Here is an 18437-nt window from a genome sequence, read left to right as displayed (position 1 = left end):
TCACAAGTGCTCCAAAAAACTGCTTCTCGCAAGGAGACTGCAAGATAGCTATCTCCAGCAGGTTTAGAGCTCTGAGAGACAAGGGAATAGCCATCTTGCTCAAACCACAGTTGGCATCTTTGAAAGAACATTAAGTTCGCATACTTCCTTTTCTAATCACTTTTAGAAATTGCTTGTTAACTGCTTTGCAGCTATTAGGAACCTTTGTATTGACAAGTTTTATAGCACCAGGTGAATTTCCTTCAATCCTTAGCGAAAGGAGTTTTGACTACAAGTTTAAGAATTAATTTTTTTTTTTAATAAACAGCAAAAGGGTGATTAAAATTTTGATTTTAGAAAGTTACAAATGGACTAAGGGTCCAGATAAATTTGAAATAAGTTTTTGGAATTACTTATAAAAAACCCTTCCTGTGGGAAAATGCTTTTGTTTTGAATTAAAAATAAAAACATAATAAGATAAGACTTTAAAAATTGGACACTAGAGGGAACTAAAGGGAACTAGAGGGAACTAAAGATTATAATTGAAGGAGAACACTCAAACTTGACTTACAGTTAACAGAATGAAGCAAAATATTTTAACATTGGACATATTGAAGGATATTTCTGAACAATGGATCCAGAAGTTAATTTTAATAGGGTCTGCCTGTATAGATATTTAAAAGATGTTATGGAAGCGGAATAAGCTTTACCTGACAAGATCAAGACTGATTTGAAAGTGGATTTAAAAATGACAGGCTACAAGAATGACATGGAAAAAGATGTTACACTGGACATACAAAAGAAACCAGGGGATGTCTTAATAATTAAAAGGGATATACAAATAACAGACCAAGACAGTGACTTGGATAATTTTCCTATATTTACAAAAGAGGCTTGTTGAAGTTTTGAAGAATTTTGTGAGAAGGGACAAAGAAAAAATGAAAAGAAGTTCTATGACATTATTTGAAGGGACAAAAGATCAAGATTGTTAGAAGTAAAAGGAAGGAATATAAAGTTGGCTTATTTGATCAAGGTTAGAATAGATATGTTGTTTTCTCTGGTAACCCTTAATGGACTTTTGCTGACATCAGGACTGAAATGATGATGCTTTATAAATTTGTTTATAGATAAGAGTTGGGATATGGGCAGAAGAGATCATTCGCTGTATTTTTAAAGAAGGTGATAAGTTACTAAAATTGTTTATACTAGTGATGGAGGAAATCACTTCTTTATATATTTCTTTTCTTTTTCTTTGCTATATTCTTTTTTTTTTCTATTTCTATTTTTTCTCGTTTTTTCTTTTCTGCACCTTCTATTTTTTTATTCTTTTATTTTTTTAGTTTGTATTAGTTTTTACTGTTGTAATTGTAATCTTTAATAAAATCACTATTAAAAAAGTTCAAGTATGGCCCTTGCATCTAGAGAAAAAACATTTTTTGTTTATTTATCAGCACACTATATTATCATAGTATAAACTTGTTATTTTTTCTAGATATTAGATAATTTTTAGTCATTAACAGCCAGACATACATGAAATGTAGTAGAGTATTACAACTTATAGATCAGACATTTTCAGCTCTAATTCACATTTCCTTCAGCTGTTTGCAAACATTGCCTTCCTTTCTCTGTTCCAGAGTGATAAGTATTGTAAGACAGCTGTAACTCAGAAAATTACCGTATTTTTCTGACTATAAGACGATACTTTTTTCTAAAATCCTTACGCTAAAAATTGAAGGGTGTCTTATGCAAGGAAGTAAGCCGAGGAGAGAACCGCGCGGTTGCAAAACTGCCCATACTTTGTCTCTGCAAACAGGCTTCCTCCTATTGCTAGCCTGCAATCACGAGTGAAATAGCTTGACTCTGCAAACAGGCTTCCTCCAATCACGAGCCTCCAATCACGAGTGAAACTGCCCATACTGTCTCTGCAAACAGACTTCCTCCAATCATGAGCCTTATGTAACTGACGTCAGCTGATGCTGAAGAAACCAATTGGAGGAAGTCTGTTTGCAGAGACAAGCTATCGGCAGTTTCACTCGTGATTGAATGTAATCAGTTATGCAAAAGAGCATGGAAATAGAGCTGCAGAGAGATGGTTTGGACCTCCTCCCACCGAGTGTATCAGATAAATGTTACCCAATTACTAAATAAAAATGTGTTCTGCACTATCTTTAAAATATTGATTTCTTAATTTTGGGTTGGAAAAGTGGGGGTCGTCTTGAACATGGGGGTGTCTTATTGATGGAAAAATACGGTAAGTGGGTTGACTAGTTAGGAATTTTAGATTGTCTAATTAACTGTCATGAAATAAATCCATTTGAAACATGGACTATAGAAGAGCTATATATTGCCTCTTCCTCTCTGAAGTGTCAAAAAGATAACTGAAACACATTGCTTCCCATGCGTATGTTTGATAAGTAATAATTTTATTAAACATACCTAGATCCATCTTTTCAGATAGGCAAAGACAATTAAGCAGACTCATTCCCCAATTCCTTTCTTAGGCTAACATTAATCAGATTAAGCCAGACTTGATAATTACCATTTTATTTTTTAAAATGTACTATAGAACTTGCTTTAAGAGTGAAGACACAATATACGGTTAATTGTTATCTCTATAATCAGTATCCTGACTGATGTATGAGTGTGGACTAACCATGAAAGCTCAATTCAGTCTCAAATATATGTGAGCTGCGTATAATTGCTACACATTCCTGAGCAGCTAAAATTATTTGACTCTTGAATTCATACCTTAAAGCACAAAGTAAAACATGCAATAATTGCTTTGAAATTATTTGGCAGGCACCAGTGTCTGCCTTGTGTTTAATTGTTTTATATTCATTTGAGATAATTTCTCCCAGACAGCCTTATAATTCACTGTGGTGAAAAAGGGCAAAACCTGACTAGCAAGTGAAGTGAGATGCAGAGATGGTGAGTTGGAAAAAATAAGTTTTTCAGTTCAGTGGCAGAGAAAAGAGTATTTAGGCAAAGCAAGGATGATGCAATACCGTATGTATGCAAAACAAAACAAGAGCTTGGGAGAAAGACTCAATATGTATTGTAAGGAAGTTAGAAAGGAAAAAACATACTTGAAATGCAGAAAACAAAATACATTATAATCATAATAAAGTAAAATTATTATTCTGGTGCTGCTTTTATCTTTGGGGAGCATCTTCTTGTTTCAGAAGAATTCTGCAAGGAAGTGGGGACAGAATATAGAGGATCATAATCCTTAGAAGGCTATCCAGATTAGTTTCACAGTCCACGATAGTTTTTTCTGACCTGGTGCTATCAGATCTGCTGGGATTAAAACTTCCAGAAGGTCCTAGTCAGCTTTGCCAAGAAACTGTAGTTTTGCAGTAACAGTTGTAACGGAATCAATAAAATGGAATTGGCAGAAAAATATATTCATTGTGAATCATGGGGTGGAGACAGATGTTTAATTTTGTTGAAAGCAGTGAAAGTGGTTTGAAAGAGTTCTTGCTCATGACATATGGATTCAGTCCACTTTTACCTGTGATAAACAGATTTAATGGGTTTATGTTGTTTCACATACCTTCAGAAATGATGTCAGTTAGAAGTGAGTGTGGTGTGAAAAATACATTCCATTGTATAGTGTGTACTGTGAGAAATAATACTTCTCTTTTATTCAGCCATAGTTTAAAATCAATCATTCCTCCAGGGAGAATAGCTAAGAGCTGTTCCTGAATCCAGCAAGAATAGCAGTGGGATCATCACAAGGACGTTCTTTTCCCCCCCCCTCTAGTTCTTAAGCTCATACCTACCTCAAAACTTTGAACTATGGAAAAATTTAAAATCTAGTTCCTGCTATGCAAATGTTAGGGTTAGCAGTGTAAGAAAATAGTAGCTCTCCATGGTCTCAGGCCAGGGCCACTCCAAGACATTTCATTGGCAGAAGTAAAGGTGTGACCCCATATTCCATTGAAGAGAAGCTGGCTGGACTACAACTGGATCTTAACTGAGCACTGATGAGAGCACAGAATCTTCTACAGCAGAAATGGGCAAAAGGTTTGTGGCCTGGGACACTCCAGTTGGGCAGGCTGATGATGCAAAGTAGGTGGGACATCTGGTCATTGACCATAATGAAGGATTTGATAAAATTGATTTGATAAAAAAATAGGTAGAGACAGAATTTTCTGAGTCTGCATTGCTTGAGGGTTGGGAGCTGGACGGGTTCTTTGTTTTGTTTTGCTTTGTTCAGTTTATGTTAAATCTATTTGAAAGCTTTCCTTATGCAGCTCAAATGACAGGAAACCATACTACAGTTTTGGGCAGTTGTTTTTGGAGAGGGTTCTTAAGGATGTAACAAAGGAGCCTCTGGGCTGCCCAGGGCCTTGGGGTGTAAGTGGCTTACCCCTTCTTTAGGGCTTGAGGTAAGTGGAGCAATTTAGGAAGCTCTGGGCTGGCTGTGCAGCACCTACAGTTCTCTCTTCTAACAGGGTGGAATGTGCCAAGTTACTTTCTTCTTTTCTTCTGAGTATTAAAACTTAAAGCATTGTAAAAATATAGAAAGACAGAAAGCCGAGTAACCGTCTCTGAAAGCTCCATAAATCACTGCTCTTGTACACACACCCATACTAAAGGAATCCACAGCAAGATGTGAGAGCACATCTCCCTCCAGGGTAACTGTTCTAGTTTGTCTGTACTGTGTGTTGTATCCTACCTTTTACCTTGCTAAGGAAACTGGCAAGGAACCAACTGGCTTGCAGCCATAAGTGACAGCAAAGGAATTCTTAGCATTTTTCATTTAAAGTGCATATGCCAATAGAAATTCTTTGTTCTGAAGTACCATTTAAAATTACCAAGCAACTATTTTGGTCAGCAAACTCACATGCATTGGGCAGGTAATAAGTAACAAAACCTGTCGACTAGGAGCAATAATAGTAATGTATTGCTTGTACTTTTTCAACTGAAAATAACAGCACTGCAAACTAACATATTCTTAGATTTTCCCCAAATGCTACTTTTTCTAGTATGAAAATGTGAAAAGGCAACAGGTTGGGAAAAGCTGATCTAGCCCATCTGTCACAAGCAACAGCAAATAGAAATAATTCTCATCTGGACAACAGCATAGTGTAACAGACATGACATTCATTATAAGTCTCATTGACCAATGTGTAGTCTTTCATGACTGCCTTTCCCTGGAGAGCTGGAACCCTGATTCAAGCACACTTCAGAGAAGTCAGTTTCAGTGATTTCAACAGTTCCAGTGCAAACTAACTGTGCAATTTGCTGAACTTTCTGATTAAACTAAAATTCAAGTTAAAATTTGAAATGGAGCTCATTTGTCTTCCTGGGAGGCTCCAGAACCTGGATATATTGTCAGTCAGAACAAATCTGACTGCTTGAACCAAATAAGAATATAGTAATATATGTAGCTGTTTAAATATTTCGTGACCAAATCCACCATGAGGATAATTTAAAAGAAAGGGATATGGGTAGGTAATGGTCTTGAATATTACATGTCATTCTATTTAATTCTTTAGACATGGAATTTATATATTATAGTAATTATAATAGAATAATAATGAACTACTGTAATAAATGTGGAGAAATTTCACTTGAAGAGGTCTAGGCACTGAAAGAATTACAGTAAAGGAAAGTTAGCTGATCTGTCTATCCAGTGAGTGGAGGAAACTGAAGCCCAGGAAAACAAAAAAACTGAGGAGCCAATCAGGAGTGTGGGTTTCCCCTCTCAAATGACTCTTCATAAGGGCAGTCTCCATTTTTTGCTTCAGCTTTTGGGGTTTGTGTTTTCTCTTCTGAGGCTGGTTGAAATAAGGTAACAGGGCTGGATCTAGTAATTTGAACAGGAACCTATCTGGACATAATGAGGTTGGCCCTTGAACGCTTTACCTAAACTTTTGTGAATTACCACCCTAATTGGAAAAAGTGCTTACAACACCTGCTCCTTCCTATTGTCCAGAGTACCAACTCACCAAAATTCTGGGACCTTGCATAGCTATCTTGGCTCATATGTCCCCATTATGTTTGTCAGTATAACAAGCCAAGGCAAAGTCTAATAGAATCTAACAACATTCAGCTTCCTTGTTGATATACTCAGCATGGACAAGAACTTACTACAGCTTATTCCCACACTTTATATACTGTTTTAGTAGTGTTTTTTTTTAACCAGCTAATGCTTAATCCCCTCCATTTCTAAATTCAATTTATGCAATTCTATAATTGCATTAAGGGATTTACTGCTCAAGATCCTGCTATGAGAAGAACAAGTCAATGCATGCCAGCCTGACTCCATTCATGTCATTACTCAAGGCACTCCAGCATTTGATTTGAGAGAGAAAGCCAGTAAATGAGTAGAATCTCCAGATGATGACTCCAGAGAGTTTCACATCTGCATGTGGAAGCCATTCATATGCATCTGAATTATTCATATGGTGCAGGCTCCATAATTTCAAACCATCCCGTCCAATGTAATATAGTAAAACAACAACAACAATAACAAAATGTGGCTTTAAGACGTACTACATTTCTTTCTGCCTACTGCTTTTTTCTGTTTGTTTTTTTTTAACCACCTAGCCTGATGAATGAATGAGAGCCAGTTTGGTGGAGTATGTGGGAAGAAAATCAAGTTTTCCTGCCCTACAGTCTTTCCGCCGTAATCAGGACAAAACGAAATGATCCTGGTAAGATTCCTTTCTAACAAGTGGTTAAGGCACCAGGCTAAAAATCAGGAGTTCTAGTCCTACCTTAGGCACAAAGCCAGCTGGGTGACCTTGGGCCAGTCACTCTCTCTCAGCCCTAGGAAGGAGGCAATGGCAAACCACTTCTGAAAACATTGCCAAGAAAACTGCAGAAACTTGTCCAGGCCATCACCAAGAGTCAATACTGACTCAAAGACACACACACACACACACACACACACACACACACACAGCCTGATGAATAGTTCTTGTTCTTGAAAATATTGAAATTTCTACATTCTCTTCCACTGGAGTTTCTACATTATTTTATTTCTAAATAATTTTTGTTTAAAAAGCTTCCAAATTATCATGAAGTATTCTAATAAGTATATTGCCTTAATATTAATTTTAAATTGTATAATTTATAATCCAAATAGAACCTTTCCACCTTTTGCCACAATGAGGATATGGAAAGAATTCCATACAGCTCTGAAATATATAAACTGTCCATCGTTGAGGCTGTCTTTACATTTACCTATCAATTTGAGTCAATGACCTATATAATTTAGATATAGAAATCAACTCTTAGTATGCCATTTTATTTTTTTAAAGTATTGTCTGAATTTCGACCAGTTCATTCCTGTAGCTGACACTAGATGTCACCATCATTATTCAATTATGAATAATTCTTTTTCTTTTCTTTTCATTAGGACTTTTCCATACAATTTATGTTGGGTCTCACTGTTTCTTGTTATTTAGCCTATTTTGTTTCATGTGCACACCTGCACTGTGATTGAGATTCAGTAGCAATTCTATATTATTTCTGTAAAAATTTTAATTGAATAAGTTCAGATAAGAAAATGTTCTGACCTCACTGGTAGAATTCACCAAGTTTAAGTTTAAATGAAAGAATTGCAAAATTGATTAACACAATGGTTTTTGTACTTTTCAGTACGTTAGCCATGGAGCCACATACATATTAGTCTTGTTCATTTAACTGAGTTCTGAAAAAGTTTCCAGCCAATATAATTGTATAATAATGCATATCTTGAGGGATGGTTTGGGTTATTGGCAGTAAAGGGAAAACTTGGGAGATTCCATATCGGTATGATACTTCACTTTTCTCTTCACAAAGCAATGAATGAAAGAGACATGGAGATAGAAGTGCACAGAGGTCATAAAAGGTCATAAAAGAATTTGGACTGAGTGTTATATTCCCAAGTAGGGACTATTTTTCAGCCTCTACCTTTCATCTCTGTGAATTATTTGAAAAAATATGCTTAGGTCAAGTGGGGCCTTGGGACCATGTTTAACTTTTCAAACTAGGTTCAGATGTATAAGGGTAATAAGGAAAAGCAGGAATAAGAAAAGAAATAGCTGGTTATGAGTATATGTGTGGGGGTGATAGCTATGTTTACCCCTATTTTCACCTATTCTAATTTGGCCACATCTATTGATTAGCATAGTTACTGATAGTTGATTTCCGGTAATATTAATTCTAATACAGGAAATTAGACTCAAGCATGGCATCCTGTTGGCTTGAAAAGTTTTCAAAGCTTTCTAAAAAGGAAGCTTCAGTCATGCTGCAGTCTCTGGTGAATTCCTATATTAAAGAAAAGTCAAGGAAGAAAACTCTCTACAACTCTAACAACAACATCAGCTGTGCTCTCTGTTTAATTTATGTTTCTTGGACATTCTTTTCAGTCCTTTACGGAAAGATCAAAAGCAAATATGCACAGGTAGCAGGGCATTAACACAAAAGGATTGGTTTCTCACAACTGTTAGCTCGGCCATCTAATATATTAGATCCATATCCCTCCTGATTGATTAAGGCCTCCTGAGAGGTGACATGTGGCTGGGTTCTGGCAGTGATGAATTCTACCTTGAGGGGGAGGGTGATCTTACTATCTCTTAAAGAGGCAGTAGTTCATCCTCTCCTCAAGAAGCCATTGCTAGACCAAGAATTATCCATTTACTGGACAATTTTCATCCAGTCTCCAACCTTCCCTTTTTAGGGAAGGTTGTAGAGAAGGTGGTTGCATGACAACTCCACAGAATGCTGGAAGGAGCAGATTATCTGGACCCCTTTCAGTCAGGATTCAGATCTGAGCGTGGGGCCAAAAAAGCACTGATTGCACTTGTAGATGATCTCTGGTGGGAACAGAGGTGCATCCATCCTTGCTTTTCTTCGCCTCTCAGCTGCCTTTAATACCATCAATCATGGTATTCTTTGGTGTTTGGAGTGGATGGTACTGTGTTGTGCTAGTACTCTTCCTTCCTCTGTGGCTGGTTCCAGTCAGTATTGATAGTTGGGGAGAGGTCCACCCTGCAGCCCCTGCTTTGTGGTGTTCCACAGGGTTTGCTACTCTTTCCACTCCTGTTCTACATGAAAGCACTGGAGTGAGGTATCATCAGTATGCTGATGTTACCCAGCTTTAAATCTCCACCCTAGCAGCCAGGTGATGTTATGGAGGTTCTGTCTTGGTGTCTAGAAGCTGTGGGGGTTTGGTTGGGGAACAATAGGCTTCAATCCAATCTTAGCAAGATTGAGTGACTTTGAGTATTAGGGCCCTCTGGTTCCAGGGACTTTCCATCTTTAGTTCTGGATGGGATTGCACTACCCCAAATAGAACAAATATGCAATCCGGAGGTCCTCCTGAACTAGGGCTCCTGTTCAAGGCAGCCATGGTCAGGAGGACTTTTGCACAACTTTGTGTTGTGTGCCAATTGTGCTCATTCCTGGACCAGAGACTATGCTCATGGTCACTCCTGCCTTATTTATCTCCCAAATGGACTACTACAATGTGCTTTACATGGGACTGCCTTTGAAGAGCCTCAGGAAGCTACAGCTGATATAGACAGGGAGTATCATCTGGCAGGGCCCAGGAAGATAGCCTTTTCTGTTGTGGCACCCACTCTTTGGGATATCACCTCCTCCCCCAAGAGATTAGATTGGACCCAAACCACCTGGTGGCCTTTCATAAGGCCTTAAAGACATGGTTTTGTTACCAAGCTTGATGATCCGGATCTATGGCAGAGCCTGCACAATGGTTATGTTGATTGGTTGTTGTTTTTTTTACCTCAGCTGATAATTGTGTGTGTCTTGCTTTTATTTCTCTATGTTTTTATGGTGTTTTAAACTGTTGTTAGCCATCCAGAGTCATGAATTTAAGATCGGTGGCCATATAAATTGAATGCATACATACGGATAATCCTCACTTAATGACTCCCCTGATTAGCAACTGTTTGAAGTTATGATGGTGCTGAAAAAGTAACTTTATGACCGGTCCACACACTTATGACGTAACAGCATCCCCGTGGTCATGTGACTGAGATTCGTGCACTTCGCAATTGGCAGGCATTTACAAAAGTCACAGTGTTCCGCAGTCACATGATTGCCATTTGTGCACTTCACAGCCAGCTTACAACAAGCAGAGTCAATGGAGAAGCCAGCAGTAAGTCGTAGTCATGTGATGTCCCACCTAATGACCACATCACTTAGTGATGGAGTCGCTAGTCCCAATTCTGGTCATTAAGCAAGGACTATCTGTACATACATGCATACATACATACATGCACTGCAGAGAAACTTCACTGGAAAAAAAATGGGAGGCTGGCCAAAATGGAGAAGAAACCAGAATGCATGGAAATATGGGGTCAGACACCTATTTTTTCATAAAATCTTCTTTACCATTTGGCAGGTAATATTGATAGTTTGAGACTTTCTTATTATGAATGGAGTTAATCCCAGATTAGTTTAGTGATGCAGATGAAGCCATTTTTTTCTACTAGAAGGCTTAATACATTTTTTTAGTATTCAAAAATATAGGTTTGCAAATACTTCAGTTCTAAATCTATGCAATTTAGAAATCTTAATTTGTGTGGTTATACTACCTTCTAAAGCACTTCAACATCTCTCTTGTTTCCATTCCCCAAACCTCTCAGTCATTCATAGTGAAACTGTATTAATCTTTATTTCTACTTACCTTGAAAAGATGATAATGTAAAGGAACACTTTGGGTCAATCAGGAGAATACAAAAAAATGTCATTCAATTAGTGTTTTTCCTCTGAGCTACTGCAGTTCTGGGAGCAAAAAGAAAAAAGAAAAAAAAAGCCACTCAGCTTCTCTCCAGACACAAAGGAAATTTAACTTGCTAGCGCCTGCCATACCTGTTTTTAGGGTGCATTGAGTGCATTGTCTGAATGACTGCTTTGAAGAAAATCTTTCTGGCTGCAAAACTGCCTTTCATTCTGGATTTAACATCTACTTCCACACTGTGAAGGAGGAAAAATAGAAATCAGCATTTCTGCAACAGGCACTTTTCCTACTATCACTAACCATGGTTACATGCTGCAGGTAGAGTGGGAGAAAAAGGAAGTTACATTCTAAGCAATGCCCATAGAAAGGCAGCAGGTACCGGCCACTGAAGTTCAGAGCTGAGAGACAGAGAATTGTTGCTTCTGCCAATGGGAAAATAAGCAACCACAAGTTCTGTAAAGCTGTAAAAGAAAAGGCCTCCTTTATGCTCAAACTGGTGTGGAACAACAACAATAAAGCCTCAGCTCTCAGACACTGAGAGAGTCATGAGAAGATGGGGAGGGATGGTTAGAGCTAATTTTGTACTGGCACATATATTCCCTGTAGAAGTGTCCATAAACTGGCTTATAGACATATAATAATTGCCTTTCTTGAAGCTGAAAATCTAGCCCATTACAATGACATGTCAATTAAGGGAATTTGGGTCAAGCTAACTTGTTCTGGTGGTTCTACTAGATATGAACATGTCTATTGCATGGCCTTTAACACAAACTGAATTTCAGGTTCAGAGAGGAAAAATGACCCCCCCCCCAAATTGACCTAACCAAACACATGACACTACTCCAGATAGCTAAAAGAATCTGAATAACTGCACCCCATGCAAAGACATCTTGTTAAACTATAACAAGAATGCTACATACTTATACAGATGCCAATATATTAAAAAGTGAACTTTGGTCAGGCTTGTAGTTAAAAAATAAACTCTATTGTCCTCTTTTAATTTTTTATGATAAAATGTTTTATAATTTGAATTGCCCTAATAGAAAAACAAAGTAAGTATTCCTGCATACACATTTGTTTCCAAAATTAAAGCACAACTCTTTCCTAAACACTTCAGAGCACCAAATGTTGTTCTCTTTGGTCCACCAGTAGAATACCCTATCTACTGGCAATTTTCATGAATCAGAAACTTTTCCATATCTAGGCCAGATCCACATTTTCTGCTTGCCCTATTGCCAGAATGAGCTACCTATCATTTCTTGAAAACAAAAATAGACATAATTGTCTTCCACCCACTTCCAGGCCACTGCAAATGCACCCCTGCCTGTGTTTTGAAGCTTTGCTTTGCTTCAAAAGTACTATTTCCCAATCTGAGCTGTCTTAAGGCCTTCTCTGTCAAGCTATATTCCAGTCTAGCAACATCCTCAGTTCCAACTGGCACACCCATCCCTTCAGCAGCTGATCACTGTATGGCCATTTCATCCCGGGTTGCTGGGCTGCTGGGTTCTCAGCTGGTCAGCAGCTTCCTTTGTTTTGTTTTGTTTTGTTTTTTCTTTCAATTAAGCCAGTAATGACCCATAAGGACCATGGAGTTCAATAAATCTTCAGGCTACTCTTTTCATGTTTTCCCCACTTCTTCAGCCAACACACCTTCATTCTACCCTGACGTCTCCTAGTGGGCATCCTTTCAGTTTCTGCCCAAGCTTGGTGAAGCATACTCTCTTTCCCACTGTGTGTCCCCTCTAACCCTTCCCTTCCCTTCCCATCTTTAAACTGCAACATGTGCATGTTGAAATCAAGTTACAAAGAATGGATGGGAAGGGCAAGAAGAGGGGAACCACCAATCAGGGCCTGCAATGGTCATTGTCTGGACTTAGCACCAACCCTGCCCCTTGACAAACCAGTGCAATCCAGACAGGATTTTTTATAGTTGCTTCAGAAACAGCCGGGAGCAGCATGGGAGACAAGCAATTTAGGCTGTCTTATAGAATAACTTTGGATATGATTTCTAGTCCTTTTTTCCTTGGCTTTCTCCTTAATGAAGAGGGGCAGGGAGGAAATCTGCAATGTTATCAACATTATTATGACTGGGGCTGTTTTCCATGGAGGGATTTCTCATCATGCCCCCTGCCTCCTAACATCTCTACTCAATTGGGGCATTTCATTTCCATGTGAGTTTATACATTACAGCACCTGCGATTGGGTTCTTCTTCTCTGCCCACAATAACATCAGCCAAAAACAGCAACAAGAGAGCATAATATACCCCTCGCCACCACCAAAAAGGACTAACCCACTTGGGAAGATATTTTGCATCTATAGTTTTACCCCCTTCTGCCAATTTCAAATCTCTAGCTGCAAAAGAGTTGTAAGTGGGGGGGGGGGGGGACTTCGGTCAGAGAGGGCCCCGACCTGCCACCATGAAGTGATGCCATCATTTCCCAAAGCAATCTCCCTGTTCTCTATGTTCAGTTCAGGCTGAGCAATGATCTCATGAAGATTCTGCTGCAAACTGTAGATATATGAACAAAAGCAGGGTAAAAGTATCTGTAATCTACAATGGGTACTAATAGGGCAAAACAGATATAACAGGGCAAAAAGTAGATTGGGTCTATGGTTACAGATCAAACTTGTGGTATGGTGGAGCCCAAAACCATGATCCAGTGCTTGTTCCCACCAATCACAGAGTCATCTTTTCACAGGAGGAGGAAATTCACAAATTGTAATAGGGCAAGTCTGACTGTAAATCTTCACCCATACAAATATATAACAGGCATACAGATACAAAAACACTGCATGTCTGCTGCAGGAGCACTGTGGCACTGGCAGCAAGTACTGATCAAGCCATGTGTCAACATCCTTAGTGAGCAGTCTAATTCAGCTACCTCTTTGCTTTCCTATTTTGAAAGGCTGGACATTTAAAATAAGAGAAGAAAATACTGAACTTCACTAACAGTTACACTTCTACAGATATTCCAGAGACAATGGATCTACAGTATGTGTCATGCTAGAAGTTGCCAGCTGGTGGAGAACATTCAACAGTCACAGGACTGCTTTGATTGGCAGATTATTTTCACAGTTGGCTATTGCTATTGGCTATCTCTTAACCCTTGCTCCTAAGCAAGCCCAGGCCTGCTGCAGACACTCAGGCAAAGCAGTTACAAGTTTCTGTCATGCTCCAGCTTTGACTGGGCAAACCTGATCAGCTTTTTTTAAAAAACTGGACTCTCTTCTATGTGGTTTGCGATTATCCAAAGGTTGCAACCCACAGCTTGTGAACTCCTATTATAGAAAGATAATCCATTGAGTAAAGAGATATTTTCAGCACCCATTTTCATAATAAGGGAAATTGTTTTTTTAAACTTTCTTTAGTGGAATAATGATCTCCAAAGACCTAAGTATGTATTATATGGCCTGCATTTAAACAGTTCTTTCCCATCTAATATCCTCTTGTTAATAGTCAATGTTTTATATACATCCAGGAATGTTGGTTCTGTCATATGAATTCAGCAACTCAGCAGTCCTAGTAAATTTTAACAATAGCAGGTTTAATAGCATTGTATTGAGGAAGTCCATGTTACGCTGAAACAAATTCAAAAGAAAATGAAATAAGCATCAATGCAAACAGCACACAAGTAAAAGTACTGATATATGCAATATCATTTCACATCAGAGAAATATCTATTTGAGGAATAGACTATAATTTCACTTTCAACATAGCTCACTTCTTGAAGATCAGCTATTTCTTTTGCTGCCAACCAGAATGGCAAGATTCTCAGGACAAGCCTTGAAGAAACTTCAGAAGAATATCTATGACCTTTTCAGCAAAGAGGAAGCTAACAGGGATTAAACAAAATAATCAACATGGCCCTAAACTCATTTTCCTACCCTTTAACGTTCCATATTTTGCAGGGCTTTACCATATATTACCAGGATAGAACATGTGCATGTTCAGCTGCAGGATTCAGGAACAATTGTGACTGCCTGTAATGAGTGCAGGAGGTGAGATGAATATACGCGTCTATTGCTCTCATACGTGACTTACATGTTATTATGGCCAGTGATTCTATCACTAAACAGTTATAGTGAACAGTGCGTAGAGCATAAATCAGCACCAGCACATTCTCCTAGCTCACAATTCTTTCCTCAGTATCTTCTAAATGAATGAACCTGGCATTCTTTCAATGTGTTGGATTACAACATCTAGATGTTTCTACCAAAAAAGCTGCACTATTGAATAATGTGTCATTTTAAGATACCTGTAAGTTGCTCTGATAACAAAAAATGTTATACACATTAAAGAAGCAAGATACAAATTAAGTTGCAGCATGATTCTAATGCCACAAAAAGAAATGAATCATGGCAGCCATTTTGTTCTATGTTGTAGCTAATAGTGTATAACCATTCAGCCTATGGATCAGAAGGATTTCTAGTAGTACTTAAAAACCTACCCTTTTTAGTGATGGGATTTTCACTAAGTTTTTACTAGGAGATAATTTCCCACTTCACGCAATTATCTAATGTATGTAGAAAACATCTCTGGTAGAGAGAGCTGCCTACCATGTGTGCCAAAACTGAAATGATGAGGTCCTTTTGTAATGGCAGAGAGGAAAATGTTATGAGGCAAAGTTTAGAAAAGCTCTTTGGTGATTAACTTGAAAATAAAGGGCTTAATGAGAGAGTGAGAGAGATACCAGGCAGATTTGGTTGTGATAGTCACTGTAGGCCAGGCATCTTCCCTGAGGGAGTGGATAGAGTTGTGTCCTGGCCCTGCTCAGTTCCTCTCGCCCTTCAGAGCCCTGCCTCCTGTCCATCTCCTAAAGCAGTGTTTCTCAGCCTTGGCAACTTTCAGACATGTGGACTTCAACTCCCAGAATTCTTGCTAGCTGGGGAATTCTGGGAGTTGAAATCCACACATCTGAAAGTTGCCAAGGTTGAGAAACACTGACCTAAAGGGAAAGGCACCACTGCTCAGTGCGCACATTAATGTGTTAATGCAGTCACTCCATCTTTAGTATCTAAACTGGAGACCTTGGCTTAATTCTTGGACTTTTTTTTTTTTTTAATGGAAGTGGGTTAAGCATAAGGTATGGGAAGCAACTAGAAAGACAGAGAAAGAAGACGACCCAGGTGGAAGGCGACTGAGTCTGCGAGGCGGTCATGGCAAGAGAAGATGGCCGCGGTGACTGCAGGTCAAGGAGGTCAGTCGCCCTCGGAGGCAAGCTGGGAGTGAAGAGAACAACAAGGCCGGGGAAGAAGGCAGAGGGGTGGAAGGCGGCCGGCTGAGGGCAGACAGGGGAAAGAAGTGGGGAAATCCTCTCCTCTCCTCTCCCTTCCCGCCCGCCCCCCAGCGCTGGGGCTGCCCATCCGGCTGAGGCACCTTCGCGTGCCACAAAGTGGCAGCGGGGAAAAGTCAGTGGTTTGGAGGAATGCTGCGAGGGGAAGGGCAGCGGCCGGGTGCCACTGGGCAGCCTGCTGTTTGCTCCACCGCCGCACCAGGTCCCCTAGAGGGCAGAGGCGGGCTGGCTGAGGAGGGAAGGCAGGCGGCGGCGGCCAAGAGAGCGAGGAAGGGCGAGCGGGGGACGAGAAAGGCGGTCTGTACTCCCCACTATGACAGAGCGGGAGGCGCGGGAGCAGCTGAAGCCGGCCCTTCTTCTTCTTCTTCCTTTTCCTCCTCCTCCTCCTCCTCCTTCCTCCTTCTCTTGGGGCTCCACCGCCGCTTTAATATGAGCCACCGCTGCCGCCACTCCCCTCTCAGGGTTGTCACTCGGGACGAGGAGACGAGCCGGAGGGGCGGGACAGGAGGGTCGGCGCCTCTTCTTAATGCACCTGGCCGGGGATCCCCCAGCGGGGAGAAGTAGGCGGCGGCGGGCGGCGAGGGAGCGACTCATAGCCGGGCTGGCGGTGATCGGCTACGGCGAGGAGCGAAAAAGATGCCCGCGGTAGCACATGCAGCTCGGGTTGGCTCCAGAGGTCCTCCGGCCGTCGCCCCGCGGGGGCCTGTGGCGAGGGAGCCTGGCTGTCGCCCTTAGCGGCCGGCAGGCGCCCCGATCGGGCGGGCACAGGCAGCCTCCGCGTTCGCGCCTACAGGACTGCATGCCTGCTCTTTGCCCCGCGGTCCACCATGGGGAGTCCGTTCTGGCACCTCGCGTTGCTGGGCTGCTCTGCAGTGGCTGCAGGTGGGTGACTCAGAGCCGGGGTGCGTACGTGCCCGTGTGTAGCTATTCCCCTCGCAGATAGGCGGAGAAGAGATGCTTTTAGAAACGGTTCCTCACGCGAGGCGTTGGCTCGCAATAAACTCTAGGGTGTTTCACACGCACCCCTCCGTAGTTTGCTTGGGACAAGCTGAAAAGCGTCCCCTCTGGCCCGCAGAGTTTCTTCCTCGGCTGAACCCAGATCAGAAGCGCTTGTCTCCCTGTAAATGAGACAACATTCGCTTTCTAAATATTGCTAGCGGTTCCCTGAGTTTAGAAGAAAATCCTTAAAGGGCTAGCTGTGCAAGACAGAAAGTCAAATTTTTTAAAATAATTCCGCAGGTAATATATGGCGTTTTGCATATGACTCAGCATACCCTTGGGAAATGGAATTTTAAAACCACCAAATATAAGAATATTATAATATTATTAGTGACTTTGCAGCTTACCTTCCTCACTTGAAAAATGGTTAAACTGGAATAATGGGCATCTATGGTATACAGAGAGAGCCAGTTTGGTGTTGAGGTTAAGGCATCAGGCTAGAAACCGGGAGACTGTAAGTTCTAGTCCTGCCCTAGGCACAAAGCCATCTGGGTGACCTTGGGCTAGTCACTTCCTCTCAGCCCTAGGAAGGCAATGGCAAACCACTTCTGAAAAACCTTGCCAAGAAAACTGCAGGGACTAGTCCAGTCAGTCACCAGGAGTCAACACTGACTCGAAGGCACCAAAAAAAAAGGTATACAGAATTGTCGATCCTACCTACCTTCATTCACTGTCAGTGTATAACAATATATGCACTCAGTAATAACCAGTATTTCAACAGAGAATATACACAGAGCCCTGGATCCTAAATGGGCCTTATTAGTCCCACTGAATCAACAAGAAATGTGTAATTTCCCCCACTGATTTAAGTGGAATTAAAGAAAGACTAACAAGGTCTGTATTGGCATATGCTATGTGAGTAACATAGGAGGACAGAATTTACTTACTAGAAAAATGAATCTATAAATGCTAAGTAAATAGCACAATTATTTAAACAGAAGCAGAAGAAAGTTACTTAAGGCAATTCCAGTGGCATGATTTCTAGAGATTACAGAAGTTCTGAGAACTCCTCTTTGAAATGTATGATAATTGTTTTTCTTGGATTATTTTGTCAGTTGCAGTGAACAGTTTAGACATTATTTGTGATTTGCTGGCATTCTTTGCATATTGATTTTCCTTCTGAATATTTATACTTGAGGAGTATACTTTTGCACTCATATTCATTATATGAATACACGTGCTGGCACTTTATTCTTTAAATAGTATGAAATATCTCATATAGATTTGAGGAATGGAACAAAAACAAGAAAGCTACTTCCATGCAACTACATTATTATTTCTTCATACTCAGACTAGATAGTACAGTTTAGAAAAAATGCTGCAAGGATTAATTAAGGGACGGACTACACTATCCAGAGATTGAAGGAAGCATGAAAAAAACCCTCAAACTAACCTTGCCTTGATTTTGCTTCAGTATAATATGGGAGAGAGAGAAACTTGGACAGATTTTCAAGATTCTGTT

At 40.2% G+C, this 18437-nt stretch overlaps 1 protein-coding gene and 1 long non-coding RNA gene across 4 annotated transcripts in view; one reads left to right on the top strand and one right to left on the bottom strand.

The window, feature by feature from the left end:
• Positions 1-1911: 1911 nt before the first annotated feature.
• On the bottom strand, positions 1912-17486 carry LOC148215935 (uncharacterized). The gene is made up of 4 exons (XR_015796431.1): positions 17323-17486; positions 10813-10917; positions 10628-10725; positions 1912-3490 (listed from the first exon to the last, which is right to left on the bottom strand). It is a non-coding gene; the product is annotated as an uncharacterized LOC148215935 (long non-coding RNA).
• NTN4 (netrin 4) overlaps positions 16203-18437 on the top strand; it is a 50648-nt gene continuing 48413 nt past the window's right edge. For 2 of the 3 annotated variants that reach the window (XM_088141899.1, XM_025164370.2), the window contains exon 1: positions 16203-16858. In XM_088141899.1, coding sequence (XP_087998025.1) covers positions 16804-16858 — 55 coding nt within the window. In that variant the 5' untranslated portion in view covers positions 16203-16803. The remainder of the gene's footprint in view (positions 16859-18437) is intronic. The other variant, XM_007424625.4, reaches the window with a different exon arrangement.

This window comes from Python bivittatus, unplaced genomic scaffold (assembly GCF_059951505.1).
Source record: "Python bivittatus isolate LINGU-HERP-01145 unplaced genomic scaffold, Pbiv_v1 ctg000330_np1212, whole genome shotgun sequence".
Taxonomy (NCBI): Eukaryota; Metazoa; Chordata; class Lepidosauria; order Squamata; family Pythonidae; genus Python; species Python bivittatus.
Note: the sequence above shows the minus strand (reverse complement) of the source record. Positions and strands in the feature narration are given on the sequence as shown.